Source organism: Aspergillus pseudotamarii (genome assembly GCF_009193445.1).
Source record: "Aspergillus pseudotamarii strain CBS 117625 unplaced genomic scaffold BDV38scaffold_3, whole genome shotgun sequence".
NCBI classification, from domain to species: domain Eukaryota; kingdom Fungi; phylum Ascomycota; class Eurotiomycetes; order Eurotiales; family Aspergillaceae; genus Aspergillus; species Aspergillus pseudotamarii.
The window spans coordinates 144677-166284 of record NW_022475017.1 but is presented as its reverse complement, the minus strand read 5'-3'; the positions used below and the strand labels follow the sequence as shown (position 1 = coordinate 166284).

General features: G+C 48.5%; 10 protein-coding genes across 10 annotated transcripts; 4 read left to right on the top strand and 6 right to left on the bottom strand.

The window, feature by feature from the left end:
- Positions 1-9: 9 nt before the first annotated feature.
- On the top strand, positions 10-2008 carry BDV38DRAFT_267449 (major facilitator superfamily domain-containing protein; the record flags this gene model as incomplete). Its single annotated transcript, XM_032056594.1, has 8 exons — positions 10-161; positions 230-567; positions 620-790; positions 844-1240; positions 1299-1451; positions 1511-1576; positions 1643-1832; positions 1967-2008. 8 exons carry the CDS (start codon positions 10-12, stop codon positions 2006-2008), a joined length of 1509 nt encoding a protein of 502 aa, XP_031918837.1.
- A 216-nt stretch (positions 2009-2224) lies between these two features.
- BDV38DRAFT_267448 (glycoside hydrolase family 76 protein) lies at positions 2225-3849 on the bottom strand (the record flags this gene model as incomplete). The annotated part of the gene is made up of 4 exons (XM_032056593.1): positions 2225-2806; positions 2886-3335; positions 3415-3662; positions 3747-3849. The coding sequence occupies 4 exons, from the start codon at positions 3847-3849 to the stop codon at positions 2225-2227; spliced, it is 1383 nt and encodes a 460-aa protein (XP_031918836.1).
- A 1526-nt stretch (positions 3850-5375) lies between these two features.
- BDV38DRAFT_267447 (uncharacterized protein) lies at positions 5376-7918 on the top strand (the record flags this gene model as incomplete). Its single annotated transcript, XM_032056592.1, has 2 exons — positions 5376-5898; positions 6615-7918. The coding sequence occupies 2 exons, from the start codon at positions 5376-5378 to the stop codon at positions 7916-7918; spliced, it is 1827 nt and encodes a 608-aa protein (XP_031918835.1).
- A 116-nt stretch (positions 7919-8034) lies between these two features.
- On the bottom strand, positions 8035-9391 carry BDV38DRAFT_93277 (uncharacterized protein). Its single transcript, XM_032064146.1, has 2 exons — positions 8320-9391; positions 8035-8260 (listed from the first exon to the last, which is right to left on the bottom strand). Exons 1-2 carry the CDS (start codon positions 9182-9184, stop codon positions 8151-8153), a joined length of 975 nt encoding a protein of 324 aa, XP_031918834.1. The 5' UTR covers positions 9185-9391; the 3' UTR covers positions 8035-8150.
- BDV38DRAFT_93208 (putative lipase/esterase family protein) lies at positions 9336-9885 on the bottom strand. Its single transcript, XM_032064145.1, has one exon. The coding sequence runs from the start codon at positions 9778-9780 to the stop codon at positions 9487-9489; it is 294 nt and encodes a 97-aa protein (XP_031918833.1). The 5' UTR covers positions 9781-9885; the 3' UTR covers positions 9336-9486.
- Positions 9886-10396: 511 nt separating this feature from the next.
- On the bottom strand, positions 10397-11120 carry BDV38DRAFT_234021 (uncharacterized protein). The gene has a single exon (XM_032053188.1). It carries the CDS (start codon positions 10855-10857, stop codon positions 10540-10542), a length of 318 nt encoding a protein of 105 aa, XP_031918832.1. The 5' UTR covers positions 10858-11120; the 3' UTR covers positions 10397-10539.
- Positions 11121-12357: 1237 nt separating this feature from the next.
- Positions 12358-15078, top strand: BDV38DRAFT_234019 (uncharacterized protein). The gene is made up of 3 exons (XM_032053187.1): positions 12358-13863; positions 13914-14056; positions 14114-15078. Exons 1-3 carry the CDS (start codon positions 12516-12518, stop codon positions 14861-14863), a joined length of 2241 nt encoding a protein of 746 aa, XP_031918831.1. The 5' UTR covers positions 12358-12515; the 3' UTR covers positions 14864-15078.
- Positions 15079-15259: 181 nt separating this feature from the next.
- Positions 15260-16238, bottom strand: BDV38DRAFT_277588 (SDR family oxidoreductase; the record flags this gene model as incomplete). The annotated part of the gene is made up of 3 exons (XM_032058525.1): positions 15260-15698; positions 15760-15885; positions 15946-16238. The coding sequence occupies 3 exons, from the start codon at positions 16236-16238 to the stop codon at positions 15260-15262; spliced, it is 858 nt and encodes a 285-aa protein (XP_031918830.1).
- A 708-nt stretch (positions 16239-16946) lies between these two features.
- Positions 16947-18639, bottom strand: BDV38DRAFT_293268 (cytochrome P450; the record flags this gene model as incomplete). The annotated part of the gene is made up of 1 exon (XM_032062197.1): positions 16947-18639. The coding sequence occupies exon 1, from the start codon at positions 18513-18515 to the stop codon at positions 16947-16949; it is 1569 nt and encodes a 522-aa protein (XP_031918829.1). The 5' UTR covers positions 18516-18639.
- A 1678-nt stretch (positions 18640-20317) lies between these two features.
- On the top strand, positions 20318-20965 carry BDV38DRAFT_277586 (DUF3632 domain-containing protein; the record flags this gene model as incomplete). Its single annotated transcript, XM_032058524.1, has 2 exons — positions 20318-20672; positions 20736-20965. 2 exons carry the CDS (start codon positions 20318-20320, stop codon positions 20963-20965), a joined length of 585 nt encoding a protein of 194 aa, XP_031918828.1.
- Positions 20966-21608: the final 643 nt, after the last annotated feature.

Below are 21608 nucleotides of genomic sequence, written 5' to 3'. Positions count from 1 at the left end.
ATCAATGTTATGATGTCTTTACCCGATCAACATTCGTCACTCGATAATGATCTACCGTCAGAGAAAAAGATCATAACCGAAGTCTCCACGGATCAGGAGTCGTCGGATGAAGAAATTATCAAAGATTGGGATGATAAGGAGGAGAATGCGCTTCGTCGAAAGTGAGTAACCGCATATCCTTCCAGAGAGTTGAATAACTAACCACCACACCTCTATCTTCTTCATACAGAATTGACTTTATCCTTCTTCCCATTCTCGGTCTCGCCTTTTTTGCTCTCCAGGTTGACCGTGGAAACATCAGCGCCGCGCTCACGTCCACTATCACAGAGGACCTGGGGATAACAACCAACCAAATTAATATTGGTACACAATTGCTCTCGGCTGGGATTGTCATCACAGAAATCCCGTCGAATATCGTTCTTCAGCGGATCGGCCCGCAGGTATGGCTGTCGATACAGCTGTTCGCCTGGGGTCTTGTAGCGACCTTCCAGGCGTTTGTGCAGAGCTATCCTGCTTATTTAGTAACGAGACTGTTGCTGGGATTGTTGGAGGGCGGGTTCATTCCTGGTACGGATGTTTTAACTTGACTGAAGATATGGAGCACTAATGCATGCTTTAGGCGCATTGTACTATCTTTCCACATGGTACAAGAAAGGCGAGACAAGCTTCCGCACCACTCTCTTCTTCTTCGGACAAATGTTCGCAGCAGCGACATCAAGTCTTATATCCGCCGGTCTACTAACACTAGACGGTAAATGCGGGCTCTCCGGCTGGCAATGGATTTTCCTCGGTACGTCAATCAGGGTGAACCCCAACAGAACCACCTCTCTAACGATTTTATAGTCGAAGGACTAATCACAATCTTTGCCGGTATCATCTTTACTCTCCTCGTCCCGCCCAAGGCAGGCAATGGCTACGCCCTTATCGGCCTCAAGCGCTGGAGCTATTTCACCCCACGCGAGTCCCACATCATCCGCAACAGGGTCCTTCTCGACGACCCGCGCAAAGCACGCGGGCACATCAAGATCACAGCCAAGGATATCTGGAACACTGTGCGCCAACCAAACACCCTCCAGCATTTTTTCGTTACCCTCGTCGCCATGTCAGGGTTCCAAGGTCTGACGCAGTACACGCCGAGCATGATAAAGTCGTTCGGGTTCAGTGCCGTTCGGGCGAACGCGTTGGCGTCGGTGCCGATTTATTGCAGCATGGTGTGGTGTTTGGGGTTGTCATATCTCGCGTACGTTCCTCTCTTTGAGCATACTTGTATTCTGGAAGTGAGCTAATGGTTCGAGCAGAGATCGCACCGGCCATCGAGGTCCTTTCGTTCTTCTCTCCATTACTTGGAATGTGATTTCATACGCCTGTCTGCGGGCGATGCCTTATTCCTCGTCAAGTTGGCATAAGTATGGGGTCATAGCCGTGGCCAATGTAACCTATGCCAGCATGCAGTACGTTCATTTCCCTTCCCCGTTCCCATGTCCGGGATTCTCACAAGGTCAACCAACAGTGTCCTGAACATCGGCTGGCTATCCGTCTACTGCAAAACACCCCAAGAGCGGAGTGTCTCCATGGCGTACGTTTATCTTTTCCACATGTAGAATACCTCCTTTCGCTTGACGTTGGCTAACGGTGATAACAGCTTGATTGTTATGGCGGCCAATTGCGCCGGTATCTCCGGGTCACAGATTTTCCGCACCTCGGATCAACCCAGATATCTGCATGGTTTAACGGCTATTTGTGTCTTGGCCGGAGCGTCCTGGGTACTGGCGGCGGCGTTGGGAGTGCAGTATTATTTGAAGAGAAGAAAGGCCGGAGGAATTGGTGGCGGGGTATAGATTCCACGGTTGATGTATGATACTGTTGACTAGTATGACCCGTAATAATGGGATGTATATATCAGGTTCATCAACTCTTTATTATTAGAGATTTAAGGTAGAATCTGGGCTTTCTGTCCGACATCTAGTTCGTTCCGCGTGCCACAGGCACCGAGGGGGGCAGTGTGTAGTATAGGTAGTATGGCAATCAGCACCATATAAAAAATAGAAAAGAAAATCCGAGGAGAAAAAACAGGGGAAAGGCAATCAATGCCCAAATGTACAGACCCCAACCGTCTCCCAAGAAACACCATGAAAATGAAAAATATTATATACATACAATCAACCATGGAAGTAACCAAATCCCGCAATTCTGAACCTTACCGACAAATCTGGACTTGCTCGACTCAAGGCTTGACGAGCCAACCAACGGCGCCCGTGATTGCGGCAATCATCATCACCATCAGGATCCAAGCGCCCGCTCGATCCGCCGTGGTGATCGGCTTCAGCTCAGAGGGATCCTTATCCCCTCCCGCGGAAGGCACGTTGTGTTCCTTCGCGTCGGGGTTCGTATCGATCGTGTTGGGTGACTCGGTTGCCATAAGCATCAGATTGGCCGTAACACCACCCAGGGCCGACATTTGAGCTTCGAGGCCCTTGACCCCGTCGAACTTGTTAGCACCCCAGGTGAGACCGCACAGGTTGCTTTCGCCGTCGGATTGGCCGTTGCACATCTTGGAAATTGATTCAACCGACCCTTGCAGCTTAGGGACGATCTGATCCTTGGTGGACGGTACCAGAATGGAGGTGAAAGCTAACCACATGGACAGGTAACCCTTGAAACCGATCTGGTTTCTGTCGCAGGACATGATGGGCTCACAGGCGACTTCGGACATGGTATTGCCGCCGTACTTGTCCGGGAAGAAGGTCTTGAGAGTCGTGCCGAGCAGACCGTTGACCCGATTCAGCCATTTTTCATCGCCATTGGTCTATACGGATCGTTAGCGGGATGACATGCGTGAGGGAGCACTTCCAGAGTCCCATCGGCGACGGGAGAAAGGAACTTACGTAATTGTACAAGAAGGCCGCCCCCGACAAATAGGTCCCATAGTTGTAGGTCCACTGGAGATTGTCTGGACTCTTACATTGATCGTCGTTGTTGACCGAATCGTAGATTATCCACTTGTTGACGTCCATCAGCCCCGACTTGGCCGACCAGTCCCAAATCTTCTCGGCCCATTCGGTATAGGTGTCGTTTTTCGTAAACCGAGCTAATCGCGCTGCTAATTCAAACAAACCACCGTTGGAGATGGCGTTCTTTAACTGATATCCAGCTTGGTAGGGCCAGACCTGCCAGCGCATACCACCTCCACAGGTTTGAGAGTCCCAGCGCTCGGTCTGCTCGTTGAAGACTGCACGCGCGAGGGAGGTCCACGACGGTTTCCCATCGCGCTCGGGGAAACCGGCCTCGGAGGCAGTGATCGCTGCCAGACCCCAAAACATTTGATCGTCGTTACCCTAAGCACGTGATGGTCAGCAATCTTGCGCCCGAGGCGAAAGTAAAGTAGGCGCCATGAGGACGACGAGCACGACGTACCAGCCATTGACTGTAATTTTGAGAGAAAAAGTCATAATTTTCGCCCGCTTGGAACATGAGATCATGAGACACCACGGCGTTCTGACTGTCGTCGCCCGATGCTTGCCAGTATTGAATTAACGTCATGAACATACTACCGGCGATATACCAGGTATCCGTCAGCTTTCCAGGAATTCCCTCCGTCTGGTTCTGCTTGTAGAACTCCATCATCGGAGGGATGATTTCCTGGGCGCCCTTTTTTAACGAATCTAAAGTTCTGCGTTAGGACACTGAGAAAGTTGGAGCGCATGTCGGACCAATTTGCGACCGTGAGGAGGGGAAAAGAAGCATACCCTCATTATTGGCGACAATGCCCAAGTCCGACAACGCGGTCTGGGCGTGGAGAAAGAGGAACAACAAAGTGGCGCATAGCTGTCGACTGGTGAGGTAGTGCATCCTCTCCGATGGTTTAGTTAAAGAGGGGGGAATCGAGTCAGTCAGTCAGTAAGCAATATAGCAGTGACCGGAGACATCGAAAAAAGCTTGGAGAAGAGTTGGCGAGAGGGAAAAAGTGCATCCCGCAAGGCTTAATTTAAGTGACCCGTGCCAAGCGCACTCATGGCCCCATCTTGACCTGACTAAGTCTCTATCATTATGGAGTCGAACGGAGTCCACGCTACCTTGGCAAGATCGGCCCTGGTGAAACGAGACCAATCATCCCCTCAGGTGCGTCATCCAAGAGAAGTCTTAATTTTCCCCTGCCAATCTCTGCGCACTGCCTTCTCTGTCTCGTCCGCTTCTGGGTTGATGGTTCCCTTTTTTTTTTTTCCCCGGATGTCACCTGACTAGGGTTGAGGTTACATACGGGCAAACAGGATAGAGAGAGAGAGAAACTGAATGAACGAAAACCCTGAGAACCCTGTCTCCCTGTCGATCGTGGAGTCAGGGGTCTTTGGAGGGGACTGATTGCTTATCCAACGACCCATGCACAGAAAAATTGGATCCGTGCTCCCCAAACGCAGCTATGATACGCTGCTAGTCCCGTCCCATCCCCACTCTCACCACTGGATGATGCGTCCCATGCTGCCAGTTAATTATAGCAACCCCAGTTCGTCAACTGGACAAGTTACATTGGCGATGCACAGTACCACCCTAGTGGGCCTGCTGCAGCAGTACTGGCAAGAAAAAAAAAAAGCTTCAAAGGAACTTCTTCTAGTCTCCTATGCTTGGTCGTCTATGACATAATTACATATTTCTGGCGCGGTGCTTTTTTTTTTTTTTTCTCTCTCTCTCTCCCCAGATCTCCACTCATTACGGAAATGTGGGGATCATCACCAACTGTAGTCTAGATTGGTCCTAATGAACAGCTTCAAGCACCACACTATTTGAAAGCCACCGTTGTTAGCTAGGTATTGTCACTCGATCCTAGTGCAGATAAATATATTGCTAATGTGAATTCCAATTACTCAAGTATTTACCAAACCAGATTTACTCCGGGTACTTCGGAGTAAATAGAAATCCATTCAATGAACGTCTTTGTAACTTGGTGAGCCAAGGGCCATCGCCATATCTCCTTAGCGCTTACTCGCACTGGAGCTATCATCAGTATCAGTGCGAATGATATGACCTGATAACGAAAATATGGCTAGTTTAACAATCACCAGATCTCCGGGAGGCCTTGAGTCAGTCTGACTCAGAACACACATATATATAAAGGAACCCTGATTCCAACCAGTAGACCAGAGTCTCTTGCTCCAAATTCTACACTGATCATCCAACCCTCCACACATCACACTCTAGAAAAACAGAGTTGGCCAAAGGTTCATGAAAACCAAGGCCATAGAACGTGCCTGTTATGTAGGTAAGAGGCCCTAAGGATCCATCTTGTGGCATAACAACTAATCAAAGTATACAGCAGTAGAATCACACCTTGCGTTCCTATTAGAGATATATCTACGCATTAAAAAACAAATCAATAAAGAATGGAGGCACCAACTCCCATCCTCCAACTCTCCAGCTACCTCATCCGCCCCTTCTACCCTGGCGATGTAGAAGCCATTGCGAAAGAAGGCAACAATCCCGAAATCGCCCGTTGGCTACGCAGTCGATTCCCCGAGCCCTATACCATCGAAGACGCCAAGACCTGGATATCAATCGCGACCTCTAGCTCACCGATCCTCGATTTCGTCATTAGCCGGCGGGAGGATAATATCGCCATCGGAGCTATTGGGTTAAAAGCCAGGGACGATGTATACTATCGGACTATGGAAATTGGGTACTGGCTAGGTCAAGACCATTGGGGAAAGGGTATTGCGACGGAAGCACTATCTGCAATGACTACTTGGACCTTTGAGAATTTTGCACATGTTTTGAAGCTGGAGGCGGAGGTTTTTGATGGGAATGAGGCAAGTCAAAAAGTGTTGGTGAAGGCGGGGTATGAGCTTGAGGGGAGAAGAAGGAAAGCCGTTGAGAAAAAGGGCATTGTTATGGATACGCTTAATTTCTGTACTTTTAGACCTGATGAGTAAGTTAAGTTGTCGTCATGAAGCTTGTTACCTTTTCTTTTCTTTTTTGGAGGTCCTGTTATTTGTACTGGACTCGAGGCTGGTACGGAGTAGAGACACCACAAAATGATAACCAGGATTAGATCAAAGACGGAGTAAATCAGCCATGGAAGACTACTAGAGAGATCAGGGGTGAGTCCGAAGTGTCCATGCTTAAAATAGATTATAAGAAAGACGATCTTTCACATCCTTGCAACTGTCAAACTCTCTAGCAGATGATCGATCAATCACGTGACTATGCCTTCTAAATTCCTCCCATCATGGGATTAGTAAGGCATGAGTAAGGCATTTCTGCTTGATTAGGCTTAACGCCTGGCTGCATAACTCTTGTAACAGTGAGACTTTTTCCGCTTAGTAAGTAATGCTGTCCAAATGCAGTAATTTCGGCACAAGAGTTGAATTGTGGGATCGAATCGCCAAAATCATTCGTTCCTCGGCCAAGAATGGGGACACTGGAGACCCATCGTGCTTTGAAATCAATCTTAATTTTTGATTAGTATATCTGGTGGTAAAATGGCGGCAACACGTTTCAATTTCACAGCGACTTTGCGTTTTTACGACACACTTCTAGCAACTGATCTCATATCCGTACCGTTCTTCAAGCCCAATACGACTTCAGGAACAATATGTCTGCAAGATACAACTCTGACCCAGTAGATGTAACCCCATTGGGGGAACCGCTCCACTTCGCCTTCAGTCAGCGAACCGCGCCCAACCGTTTTTACAAGGGTGCCATGACGGAGCGGTTATCGTCCTGGTCCCCGACAGATCTGAAAGCGCGCGGAATTCCCAGCAATGAGTTGATCAATCTGTACAAGCGCTGGGGTGAGAGCGGCTACGGCATGCTCTCCACCGGAAATATTATGCTTGCATACGATCAGCTGGAGGCCCCGGGAAACCCCATCATTGATCTTGAGAATCCCTTCCATGGAGAGCGTTTTGAGGCGTTCTCTCGCATGGCGGCGGAGTCGAAGAAACATGGCAGCTTGATCGTCGCGCAGGTCAGTCATCCCGGTCGCCAGGTGGAAGAGCGCGTGCAGGCCGATCCCGTATCGGCGAGCGATGTGCAGCTGCAGACGGAGGCGCTTAAGATGACGTTTGCGAAACCACATGCCGCCTCTAAGGATGAGATCCGGGATCTCGTTAAAAGGTGGACTCATGCTGCGGTCTACCTGCACAAGGCGGGATTTGATGGCATCCAGCTGCATGGCGCGCACGGGTATCTGCTGGCTCAGTTCCTGTCGCAGACCACGAACAAGAGGACCGACGAGTATGGCGGAAGTCTGGAGAACCGGGCACGTCTGATTGTCGAGGTTGCCCGGTCCATTCGGCAGCAGTTGCCGTCATCGTCCGGGTTTATTCTGGGTATTAAGATCAATTCGGTCGAGTTCCAGGCCGAGGGGTTTACCCCGGCCGAAGCTCAACAACTTTGTCAGATTCTGGAACAAAATGAGTTCGATTTTGTGGAGCTCTCTGGTGGAACGTATGAGGCACCCGCCTTCTCGCGCGACCGGGATTCCACCAGGAACCGAGAAGCCTTCTTCCTGGAATTCGCATCCATGATTACCCCTGTGCTGAGCAAAACCAAGAGCTACGTTACTGGCGGTCTCCGCACGGCGTCGGGAATGGTGGCTGCACTGGAGACGGTGGATGGTGTCGGTTTGGCTCGACCTGCTTGTCAAGAATTTAACCTCCCTCGCGATATCCTTGAGGGCCGAGTGACTGGCGTAATTGAGCAAAAGGTTGATCAGCAGAACTTTGGTTTGACGAGCGCCGCCGCGGGTACGCAAATGAAGCAAGTGGGCAAGGATGAGCAGCCAATCGATCTAAGTGACGAAGAGAATCTGGCGCTCTTCATGAAGCACCTGGGGGAATGGGCCCAGCAGATTCAGGAAGACGCACCCAAAATGAACATGTATGGGTTCATGGATCTCCCCAAGGGGGAGGCTTTCCGGGGATAAACGTTGTCTCGGCTAGTTATAAAGGGGCAGAAGCCACCATTTGGGCTTTATAAAACATCAGCATTGTGAGCTAATCTCCTCAGGCCCGTTGATCTCCAACTCATGGATCTGCTTCTTGAAGTCTCGTTTGTCGAAGTTCGATAGATTTCGCATAATATTCACGTAAAGCCAGACGCGCTGTGCAGGAAACGTAGTGTATAGCTGCTGCAGCTGATACTTAACTCCCAACATGTCATCTTGTGTTAACCCGGAACGGCTCAGAATCACATCTATCTAGATCCTTAAAGAAAGCCATAAGTTGTGACTGCATGAGATCATAGAAATATGAGTCCAAACCCCCATCTGCAAATCATCGGAAGTTATTGATCGTACTCCGTAAAACTATTTAAGTGGAAAGTTACCTGGTTGCATGAGCTTGTATACTTCTGGTACGTCCGATTTGCCTGACAACGCAAGTATTTTCAACCCAACTATATGTGAAACCCGGTAGGACGTATGGGTCTGGGGCATTGGGAGAGCGATGGTCTTGTACTTAAGGCAGACTTTCCCAACTAATTGCCCTGCAATTTTCTCTAGCTTCTTTAGGAATGCCAGGTGAGGGTCATTGGCCCCATCGGTCACCACTTTGAAACCCTCCCTAACGTTTAAGAGATATGATTTGAGGGTTTTCCCAAGAGCCGATCTAGATCTGTATACTATAGTGTCCCCTTTAGTTGCCTGCTCGAGGAAGATATTATTGATCAAATTGACATAGTAGGAAGATATACGAGAACAGGTAAAATAGAACCTGTCTTCAGCCCGAGGGCCCTGGTTCGGCTTCAAGACGAGCTTCCCATTGACGATAGTCGCGTACAAGTTTCCACATTTCTCAATAGGAAGTCTTTTGAGTATCGAGACGGGCTTATCAGGAGACAAATGCTGGTTTCTGACGTTTTCACGCAGGGTTTCCCACTCCTGGATTTCATTTGCGCCTTCCTTAGAGGGGTTTACAAGCAAGGAGCTTCTTAAGATGATAATGAGTTCCGCAGAAATCGGGGCAAAGTTATGGTATTCCATGTATGCTTTTTCGACAGCTCTCCCGGTGGCGGAGTCAATCTGGACATCCGAAGGGCCCCCCAAGAGTCCATACGCATTATGGGTCAATATGAACTCGTCTTCCTCTGACGAAGGCTGACAGAATGCCATGAATTTGCCCTGCATGTGATCAATGAACATCATTGCATCGTCCGGGAATGCCTGTTTGTGAACCATGCTGATCCACTGCATGTCTGGTTCTATTTCTAGATCCAAGAATGCCTTGAGATTGGCGTACTAGATATCACGAGGCGATTTGAATCCCTTTCCTCGCATGTAGCTCTCCAACCGGTGTTTATTATTAGGATCATAGGTCCTGATACTGTCATGGTTGAATCGAGCATAGAAAGTGGAGTTTCTGTATATCATCAGGAAGCGGAACTTTCCTTATAGTATCCCTTTCGCGGCGATTTAACTCAAGTTTATCACCAACTTTGAATGTATCTGATGCACTTTTGATAGTTCTACCAGCATGACCTTCTAACTCTCCGGGATTATCCTCGATATGCCTCGGATTCGGGTAGCCTTGATCGCGGTACATGTCCACTAGTCCAAACTCGTGTGATAAACAGCATATTCCGTGGCAGTGACTCGATATCAGCCGGAATGGGATGTAGTATTGGGCTCTCCCGATACTTCTCTCGCTCCGAACCGGCATATGCGTCCATCAAGGGCAAAACAAAAGTTAAAGGATCCTTATCTAGATATTTGGCCGGCTTCAGCTTTCTCCACGGTGACAGCCGCAGATCGACCTGTGGATAAGTCAAGAAAAAAAACCACTCAGGCATCTAACAAACCGGTAACGAATGTATATCTTACGGATGCGTAAAACATCACCGCTGCCTTCACGTTGAACTCCGACCGGGCCAACCATTGCGCAACGCCTAAGGCTAGATTTCCTCCAGTTGAGAAGCCACTCACACTCATCAGTCTTGGATCAGCGCCCCAGAGTCTTCCCGTGTTTTCAATCAACCATTCAGCCACATCTTGTACATCCCTATGGGCAACGGGGAAAGTTTAAATACCGCGGGAAATATCGGTGAGAGGTTGATATCACTACCGCCCCGGTCTCTGCCGCGACTCGATCACAGAACGGCGTGTTGCCTTCGGGGAGTCCTCCGAGGAGCCCACCGCCGTGGATGTTGAGGTGGAGAGCTCGCGGTTCATTCTTTGACTCTTTTTTGAGGGGGTGGTACATAATAGCGCGAACAGAGTGACCCGGGGCACACCTCAAGGGAATCCAGATAGTGGTCTTGGGATGTTTCGAGCGTATGCCACGTCAATATTGAATTGCATTTGTAAGGAATACTACGGGTTGTAATGCAAGCAGGTGCCAGCGAAAGCTGAAATGGAGACCTGGACATACAATAGCATCGTACAGGGGACCGAACCAGCGATAAAAGAAAGACATCATTTCGTGCCAGCGGGTGTTTTCTCAGTGCGCATGTTTGCGCATTGCATATTTATAGTCCCTTGACCCTCCGGAAACTTGGTTGCGTTCGTATTCGTCCGTATGACTGTCCCGACGCATGAAAGAAATGAGTCACTCAAGATCTCGGGTGTGCTCTCGAGTGACCTAATCTAGATTCATCGAGACTGAAGCGTAAGTTGACTTTGGATTGCTCTCCTGTCAAAGAAAAACCTTCCAAATCGCAACAACGTGTACAGCCTCGTGATGTCATGTTTCGGGTGGACTGCTGAGCCACGATGTGTCCACAGCCCATCATTATGGCCGTCAAGAGTTTAGAGTAAGGGTAAGCGAGCAGATGCAGGTCTGTAGAGGATAGGACGTTTACGGCCACTGCAACCTTGTTTATATCTTCAAAGGAGGCAAGCCATCCTTGGTCATTCAAAGCTGTGTGCATTGTTCCCTGTCCCGAATCCGCTGTAGAATTCCGACCGATGTCATGACTGAGCCCTAGCACGTGATGTGATATCTCTCTGCAAGCAGAAGCTGATTTTGAGGGGTTGCGATTGCCCTCTGAGAATCATCCTCGGAGACATTCACGTAGTATATACTTTCCCCCAGAAAAAGAAAGAAAGAAAAAGGGGATATTGAAAATTACTACGGTGGGAGACTGCATCGCCAAGAGCTTTCCAAGTTTCACTGCTGGACTGCCGAAACAGCGGTAATTGATTCAACAGACCAAAGAACACTGTGTATGATTTGGGGCATGAGATTACAGGGAAACATATACAGCAAATTACATCGACGCATCCACTGTTGGTGGTCTTTTTGTTGGTGCCAAGTTTCGACATTTCTTCCCCACCACTGAAGTATGGTTCCCATTTGTCACTCAAAAGCAGGATCATCCAACTCCTCCAGGCTGCATTCTTGGCACTGGCCGACGTCCCTGCCCATAAGTATTTTATGATCGTCGATGACTTGGGCCTCCGCGCATGGAGAGATAGAATTGTTCAACTGATCGCTGTTCCTCACGAACGCTCCCAGTTTGCATGACCTGTTGCTCAGAGGTCCACAAGTGAACAACGTAACAAGAAAGAGAATTGCCCCTTAGGTAACGGAGACAACAGCCGTCCCCAGAATCCTCTAGCTCGGATTACACTGGGGATTAGGGCCAGAAACGAAAATAGCCGTTCGTTCAACCCCTAATCCTGTATCGTTTTCAAGCTTACGGCAGAGATTGAATCGCACGATGCCAAGACTTCACAGCCCTTGTTCCATGGATTCAGCAGCAGGCAGCACTGAGCAATCACGCCTGAGAGCCTCAGAGAGTGGATCAATGATGACTTCTGCTAAAATTCGGCCGTGGGGGCCAGAGACTCTTGACTTCTAGACCAAAGTCCCCGAGACCCTTGAGTCCCTGCGTTATTCTCTATCAGGAAGGTGAGCTGTCGGTTTGCCTTAGGACGCTTTACTTCCTTAGGAAAAATGCCCTGTCGATAGAAATTTCGGAACGGGAGGTCAGCGATTCACCACAGCCTCATCTGAGGGTCATAGGTGTGAGCCTCGCCGCAAAGGAACCAGATCAACCCTCAAGTATACCCAATGGTACCGCGTAGGCACGGAAGTGGCTAACAAAATGAATCGGAATATAAACAAAAAAAAATAAAAAGTAAATAGTCAAATGCTTAACTATGGGTGGGTGATTACACTATTTTCTCTTGTGTAGGGTCCAGCTTGCTTACAGGCAGTGCTTGTTTTACCGGCATAATTTCCCCTAGCGCGCCCACGTCGTATTCAGAATATGTAGCCAGTCGAAGAGAAGAAGATTTGACAAGTGATGAAGGGTTCCCCAAAAAAGAAAACCGTTCGGAGAGCCCCAGTCAAAGTTAACATCCGACCCACTTCCTCAGCCTTGTCTTGTCCTCGGACAGTTGATTAGGCTGCGCCCTCTTTTTCCTGCTGCCAAGGACCTAGTGTACTGTGTCTCCTCGTGTTATAAATGATGCGGTCTGTCGCGCTATCAGTTTTTCTTCGAGACGCCTTTTGATTGTTAACTCCCATAATTTCAACGTTCCGCAGCATCCGAGACACCAGACTTGGGGCGCTGTTTGCAATATGCGTCTTTTCGGCATCACTCTGGTTTCAGCTGCTCTGGCTGCTGCTCAGAGCGGTGCATCCACTTCCTCTAGTGCCTCGCCGTCTGACACCTCGGAACCATGTGCACTCGCTAGCCAACTCGCCGACGAGAGCGAGGCCATCCCAGCCCAAACCGCTTATGACTGCTTGAAATCCGTCCCAGTGGCTGTGGAGCAAGATAAGACCCTCATTGATCAACTCAAGCTCCTGTGGGAGTGGCACTCAGAGACTGGCTATCTGAAGAACACTCCTGACACATGGGAGCTGGGTTCCGTTGACCTCCTTGGGGAATTGGACAAGATCAAAGAGAACCTTTCCTCCTACGACAGTGAATATGACGTGCAGCTCGCAATCAACAAGTTGACCTTGAGGACAGGCAACTTCCATTTCAACTATGTGCCCGATATCCTCCAAGTCTTCTATTTTCAACGCGTGATTCCCGTGACTACCGTCTCGGAGGATGGAACCAGTGTGCCAGAAACCTATGCTGTCGCAGATCTTGTGCAGAAAGACTCCGACGATAGTATTGACATTTCGCCCATCGTCAAAATCAATGGTGAAGACACACAAACGTATCTGAACAAGATAGCCGCCCAGGAGCAGTACATTGACCCCGACGCCCGGTTCAACAGCCTCATGTGGAGGGGTAGCGCAGCCGCCTCGATGGGCAGCTTTGTTTACACTGGCCTAGGCATTTATGAAGGTGCAACGACGAATCTCACTTTTAAAAACGACACCACTCGCGTTATCAAGAACTTCGCTGAGGTACGTCAAAACCTGACAGCAGTAACCAGCGGAAAGTCGTTCTTTGAAGAACTGTGCACCGGTAGCTTTGCTGGCATCGAGGCAATGGGCGCGTCCATGAAGAAAACACCCTATAAAGGAGCTCCTCATCACTGGAAAAGACAGACCATTCCTAGTGACGGCTACCCCGAGCCTGTTGTTGAACACAGTGCTGGTATGGTCGCTGGCTATTTTATGAATGGATCTGATTTTGAAGACGTCGCTGTCCTCAAGATTGTTACCTTTGACACGTCCTCGGCCGAAAGTGAGGATGCTGCTATCGAGTTCCAGGAAGTCGTGAAGCAGTTTCTGGGCAATTGCACAGACGCGGGCAAGAAGAACCTCGTCATTGACCTTCGAGAGAACGGTGGAGGTGAAACCGCCCTTCTCCTCGATACCTTCATGCAACTTTTCCCCGGTGAAGTGCCCTTTAGTGCTCAGAGATATCGCGCGCAGGACCAGTACAAGCTCATTGGTGAAGCTGTCAATTCAGTTTATGAGGATCAATCTGTGCAGACGTTGATCAAGAAGGCTACTGGCGAGAGTAAGCAAAACACTGTCCGAAGTGAATTAAAGTAATGCTAACCTGTCTAGGTTTCGCCGATATCGCCCTCGTCAGGTACTGGGCTTACTGGAACTTTGTCGATGTTAATGGCGACAACTTCAAATCGTGGGATGAGTTCTACGGTCCTCACAAGTACAATGGTGATGAATTCACGACTATCATGAGGTATAACGTAAGTACAACCTAGGAATCCATTGAGCAATGAGCGTTTCCAGCTTACATGACACAGATGTCCAACAGCAACCCAGTCAGTATCCTGGGCCAGTCAGGCTTCAAATTCCTGAATCCTCCCGCCGGAGACCCCCCGTTTGCTGCTGAGAACATCGTCATGTTTTCCGACGGTCTTTGCGGATCCTCCTGCGCTTCATTTCACGAGGAGCTCAAGAACATTGCTGGCGTCAAAGCCATTGCCGTTGGTGGTCGTCCCCAGGAGGGAGCCATGCAGACCATCGGTGGCTCCAAGGGTGGAGAAGTCATTCCACTGAACATTATCCCCCTTTACCTCCAGACAATGATGAACCTCACTGCACCCTTGGGCATTGATAGCCTCGATGATGACTCTCTCACAAAGCTCGCCAACCCGGATGTACTTCTCACTCGCGCCGGCGATTACAGCAGCCGTATTCAGGTGCAAGACCAGATTCGCAAGGGTGATGAGTCAGGCACTCCACTCCAGTACATCTATGAAGACGCCGACTGCCGCATCTTCTACACCACCAAGATGCTGCTCGAGCCTGAAACAGCATGGGAAGCTGCATGGTCAGCCTACACGGATGATAGCAAGTGTGTTAAGGATTCCACCAAGAAATCATCCAGCATTAGCGGCGGATATAAGCCGTTTGGCCCTGGAGATCTGAATGGTAAGCAGTCGGAGAACAGCACCTCGTCATCCGACAAGGATGAGGAGAGTGCTGCCTCTGCTTGGAGACCTAGCCTTGCTATCTGTGCCGCGGCTACAGTCATCAGCTTCCTTCTTTAGATGATTTCTTTTTACGAGTTTTTACAATTTTTAAGGGCCAAATGTGTTCAATGTTTGCATTTTGTGCATGATGATACCTATATATTACGATGACTATTCTGTGGATTTACCTTTAGATATTCTGATGAAGATTGTACATATACACACATTATTTACTTGTATGATCTGTTTGACTGTTGAGTAGTAACTCGTGTATTTAGATTCACTTATCAAAACCATTTGCCAAGCATCTACAGTATCAGACTATAATTCGTCTTCCTATGTCTGGCTGTCAAGTAATAATTGTACGGGAAATTTTGAGTCTTACTCCACTGACTTATCCTTCTCAATAATGTCTTAGTGCTGTAGATTACTGTTGCATAATCTATTCTCTTTATTTGATTTCACTGGCAACAGTCAATCAATATCAGTAGTCGCGGCGATTGACCTGGTACCCTCCAGATCTCTCTGTAGATCTCCAATTTTGGACTCTAATGCAACTACACAGTCCTTTCCCAGGGGCATACGGAGATAGTCATAACCCGCAACGGTAGCGTTAATGATTGCCCGCGCCGCCTTATCGGGGTCTCCCTTGACAAAGTCCGGAACGGACATGATATGTCGAGTTCCATTGACCATCTGCTCCACCGCGGTGCCCTTGTAGCCCTCACTAACACCATCCTCAAATTGGGCGGGAGTCAGGATCCGGCTCGAGAAGGGTGTTCGAAATGCACCCGGTTCTACTATGAGGACTTCTATACCAAAAGTCTTGACCTCTTGGGAAAGGGACTCATGTACGGCTTCAATGGCAAATTTACTGGCGGAATAGGTAGCTCGACCCGGACGGGCTATGAAGCTGTCCACATAAAAGGTTTCGTCAGACAGATTCCAGAAAGAAAATTAAGAAATAAACATACCCAGCACCACTGCTGATTAGAATGATGTGACCAGAACCTCTTGCGCGCATGACCGGGAGACAGGCCCGAACGGCGCGAAGAGGCCCGTAAAAATTGACTTCCATTTGATCGCGAACTTCAGTCTCACTGCACATATGGATAGTTAGGCAACCCCTAGCTTGATAATAGGGCCACGAGGTCACTGACCTGGTATCTTCAACACCACCGATGAAAGCATAGCCTGCATTGTTGACGAGGACATCCACATTGTATTCTTGGGAGCACTGGGCAAATTTATCATAGGCATCCTTTTGGGCGGGATCTACACCCAGCCAGATGCCGCCTTTGACCGAGAAATCCGGACAGGCGATCTCGGCCTTGCTGATATCGCGGGTAGTTCCAATGACTTTGTAGCCTGCCTTGAGAGCTTCCAAAGCAAGCGATTTCCCTAGGCCGGATGAGGCACCAGTGATCAACCAAGTAGAAGGTGCTACTGCCATATCGAATGCTGTATTTGCGTTGTAAGCCACAAACTTTCCATGGTACGAAGTAATGGTGGACCAGGAGGACAGCGATGTAAATAGTCGGTGGTCAAGCGGAGTTAAGGGCTTATCCCCTTGGGCTTCTGTGCTAATTTATTATAATGATCTTACTAGAGAATTATGCGCAAACTCTGTGAAATGCAAGTTATGGCCAGCCCTGATAGACTATATTTACGGTGGAAAGTGCGCCACGGTTTTGCGGTCAGCGATGAAGTCCTCGAACAAAGTCAATTGAACTAGTCCGGTTCGTTCTACTATCCTATAAAGAGTTAGTATATTAGGTGACTGTGTCTTATTGGATTGTTTTGCACTCATATTATAGTGAATAGACATGAAGGGTTGCTAAATCGATATTCAGCTGAAGTATTACACTGCATAGATACGGGTTATTCGACGTTCGGACTTTACTTCGGATTTTGCTTAACACCTCCTAGTATAGTCGTGTTGCGCTTACATAGAATGGTTTTAGTGTCTACTAATTCCGTATACGTGTTAACAACTATGGTGTACCCTTTTATGATGGTTCGATGCTTGAGAAAGTGGTTTAACCCTCTCAGCAGTGTCCCGAGATTGGTATAATAAGTATCGCCTTTGCCTTGAATGCAGAGAAGATTTCGAAATAAAAGAAGTATCTATGAAGCAGAGCTCTAATCGCACACCTGTTCGCTAACTATCCTCACTTACCCTACTTGCTCGCCTCCACACCTTCAGCGGCATAGGTCCGGAGTTGAAATTTGTCGTTTCATGTCTGACCGGCTCCCAGGACGGCGACGGCAACGCGAATTCGAAGCGATGCACAAGTGAAGCTAGAAGAACAGTCTGTTCCAGATAACTGATATTACGACCGATGCACCCTCTAGCGCCGGCACTGAAAGCAACAAAATACGGCTGAAGATCGCGCCCCTTATCGCCAAGCCAGCGCTCCGGCTTATATCTGTCCGGGTCTGGAAATATGTCCTCGTTGCGATGAACCACATACGCCGAAATACCGACGGAAGTATCGCCTGCCACAAATTCACCTCTAATAGTGGTGCCTTCCTGAGGTGTCCGGCGTGGAACATGGAAAGACACAGGTGGGTACATGCGCATGTTTTCATCAAGGCAAGCTCGCAAGTAGGGCAAATGCTTCACTTTGTCATAAGGTGCAATAAGCTCATCTTCTTCCAGGACACCGTCGATCTCCTCCCGGAGCTTTTCTAGACAGTGTGGGTTTTTCAACAAAAGGAGCATCACGTTGCTCAGGGAGATCCCTGTGGTATCGGAACCTGCGTTCATCATGATGCTCACTTCAGCTACGATTTCTCCCCATTCGAGGTTATTCGGAGCACCCGACTTGTCTTCCATGAGGGCGGAGAAGAAGTCATCGAGCTTTTCTCCTCTCTCATACCGCTTCCACCGTGTTGTCGCCCGGTTGTTCACGATCCCGTCCCAATCTTCCGCCAGCTTCCATTTCTGGCGGTACGTCGAAGACACCAGTTTACTGACTCGGACCAGCGCCTCGTACCAGTCATAGGCCCATACTAGGGTCGAAGAAGCCGACGCATTGGCGAACAGACAATCTCGAAAGTGGACCTTTTTTACAGTCCCATTTTTGGCTTCCGACGAGATAATATCATTGCCTTGATCCAGGAATCGAATATCTTCGCTAAGTCCAATATTGGCAATGGCGGCGATGGTGTACAGATTCGCCCACATGCGATAATCGATCGTAAGGTCTTGGGGGTCTGGATTTTGGCCCTTGGGCAATGGACTGGTACACCTCTCGTCAAATGCTTTGATGATGCGTTGCGTCATATCGGCCACCTTATATTCCCAACCTTCAAGATTCTTGATGGCGTAGGCGCTGGAGAGAACTTTGCGCTTTCGAGCATGGTCTTCCTTGTCCACTACGTCTGCGAGGTGGTAGTGTGAGCCGCATAGTGCTGAGTAGAATACATCCTTGGTGCACTTTGTACCGTGTCCGTAAATGTCTTTTATGGCAACGGGGTCTGCGTAGGAGAGTTTATTGGGTCCAATCCGGAGGACCGGATGCTTTTTGTGTGCTTCGAGGAGGACATGCGAGCGGATGCCCTTGTGGGAGTAATAGATAAGTGGGAGGTCAGAGATGCCGGACACAAAGGTCAAGCTGGGGTACTTTCGGAGGCCTTTAGGGTCACGGAGGTAGTTAATGATTGGTATGGCGATATAGTAGATGAGGAGGAAGTGGAGGGTGACGATGAGAAGTAAGCTGTACATCTCGTCCGGATTGTGGTGGATGAGTATCTGGCTCGTGAATGCCAAGGATGAGTTTATTGGGATTTCCGGTTCCTCTTCTATCTATGTATTCCTCGACATTTCGGGCATCTTTATAACATATTCTGTGGGATCCATTACTATCGGCTCGAATTACCTATGCATCAATTTCCAGTAAGGTATCCCCAGGACGAGTAAAGTTCGCCGGAACTTATTCTTTATGTGGAAAGTCCCGGCGAAAATGTGTCTGAATACGGAAATGATCCACACATCACGTATCACTGCAGCCCTCACTGGCATCGTAAATCACTCAGTATCCTGGAGTAGATCCACGATGCGGGGGTCCCGGCGCTTTATCGGGATCTATATTCCATGGATAGTGTATCCCACCATAGCCTGGAGCGACTCAGGAGCTGAGAACCTGGGCAGCTGACAATTATCGCATATTCTTATTTCCAGTCCCAGGTTGCCCTCCAAATGCCGACAATTTTTTTTGTGTACCAGCTGTCTCAAGCTCGCATCTAAACCTGCAACATATGCTGATCTATTCTACTCTGTCATAGAAAGACTCGATACCGGTATGAAGTGTCAATATTGACCTGATACGGCCGTCGCCATCCAATTTGCCAAGAGTCCCATTACAAAACCATCAGTCTTCATACTCAATAATAAAATTCTCCGACAAATTTTGTGGGGTAGAGCCAAAGTAAGCCTTTTATATCCTCTTACTTTTGTCCTGCGTTGCCATCGTCCCCGCATGCTCGGACATGTAAGCACATTATCAGTTCAGTTACGCATTATCCGGCCATTGTCGTCATGACACCTAGCACATGCTCCAAGTTCTCGCCCAGGGAGTCTGTTTGGATTGGGCTAAGTGCCGAGATGTATCTATGCAAGGTCAAGCACCTCGTAGGAGTAAGCTATATAAACAACGATACCTAACGCTGCCGCCCGGTCGACATGAAAACCATACTCATGAGAAAGGATAAATACCGATATTGTATCATCGGAAGGGATGGGAGAACAGTTTTAGAAAGACAAGGAAGAGGGGATATTTCAATATATAGCAAGCCTCCTCAAAGACTACTCCAGGAACCGCGACAAGATTGTGAGATAAGAAGGCTGCGCGTTCTGCCGTGTTAAAGTTTATACTATCATTTAGGCCAGAGCAGACCAAATGCTGTAGATGTCATGTAGTTAGAATGAATACAAACGTGGGCTATTTCATCGCTAAGGAAGCCGTAGAAAGTCCAATGGGTATCCAGGTCATCGTGCCATGGCGCCAGGTATGATCACTAGCGATACATCAAAATTGGACCTCATCTAGAAACCACAATCTCTGTTTCCCTTCCCCGCATTTCAACAAAAGAGTAAGATATCCTGGTTCTGTCTAGTCAGCGTTATTTGTGGTTGGATGCCTGAATTGTTTCGTGTTTCATATAATCTGACTAAGATTCAAAAATGCAACCACCCCCAATCAAAACTATTGCGAATGACTTCTAAGACAAGGGTAACAGTCAGATCAGTCGATGCAAATCGGGCCGTATTACTGTCGCAAAGTCAGCAGAGGGAGGATTATTTAAGGTGTGAGTTTTCCAAACTGGTGGTGATCAACCAGACGGACAGAAAATAGCCCTAATGTAGTTAGCATAGCTAAGGCCCGCAACTAGGATCTAAGCCCCAGGGATATGCCTTGTCATTGAGACTATTTAAAGGGTCATCTTATATCTTCAAGCGGTATCGCATTTTGTTTCCTGCTTTACACCTGGAAGAAAATAATCGAATGGCATCAGATAGTATTCATCATGGAGAGCCAGTACGCAGAGTGGTTTACGCGCATCTCCCACGACAGAGACCTCTTTTTCCTTGACCCCACAGAGCTGGCGACTTTACAGTCCTACTTTGAAGGCAATCTCCCTCTACAAGACACAGTCTCAAGCCTAACAGCCCCAACTGCACCTCAATGGCATTCTACCCAAAGCAGCAGGGTTTGGGCGATGCTTCTATCCATAGCAGAAGACTACGGAGAAGCGCATGATCGCATCATAGCTCTGATCGAAGCATTGTTTTCTCTCCCGAGGCCATCACAGCCTAATGAGCAGGACTGGCCGGGCGAGAAAGAATTCGGCTTTCCGCGGTGTTGGCGCGACATCCATGATTGTAAGTATCATAACCAGGACGCTGGGTAGTAGTTATGACGATTGTTGATCATCGATCCCACAGCTTTATGGGCTCGGGAATCAGAGATTGAGTCTTTGTCTGATTCCGTCGCCACGAAGTGGATAAACTACCAAGCGTTCACCGCACGCCTTCTGGCTTCGTCTCTTTTGAGTGCACATGACAGGGCCTTATTGAATACAGTCGATGCTCTTGAAATGACGCTGGAGCTAAAGGAGCTCACAGTGAGACAAGAAATTGAAAATAGCTGCTGCTGCACAGTACTGGATCTATGAGGGCTAAGAGACTTTTCACATTCCACTCCGATTCACTACATTTGGAGTATTCGAGCTAGAGGCATCACTGCACGAAGGGTGGAGAGCTTTAGTAGTGTAAGCTAGTTTTTATGCTGCTAGGGTGGGAGGAGGAGGCGGGGTGGGGGAAAGGGGAAGAAGTTCGAGGATATGCTTTGGGGAAATTCAAGCCATGGAAGAACTATGTGGTAGTAGTAGGGACGCAGCAGGCGGGCAGAGTGAAAGATGAAGAAGGTTTGAAGCCAGGGGAGGCAGGTGACAAGAATAAGGAAAGGAAGTAGGACTTTGGCAATTGTGGTGTCTTTCAACCTGAATCAGGGGGGTTCCTCTGGTAGGCAGCCCGGCGAGGCCGGAGAAAATGATAATCTGTGTACAGAGACCTGTGTGTTGTGTGTGGCTTTTCTGCTATTTACTTAGCTGGTGATCCTCTACTTCTTCGTATATTTTCTTGCACATTCTCGAAAACAATTATTGCTCGATGCATCCTGAGACATATAGTTGCTTCAAACCCTATATTTCTTCTGAAAAGACCAGGCTCATTGGCCTTCCGGTCGTCTCTACAGGTATATCCAAACTTCGCTTTTGTTAAGCTCCGGTTTTAGATCTTCAAGAATATCGACAACGC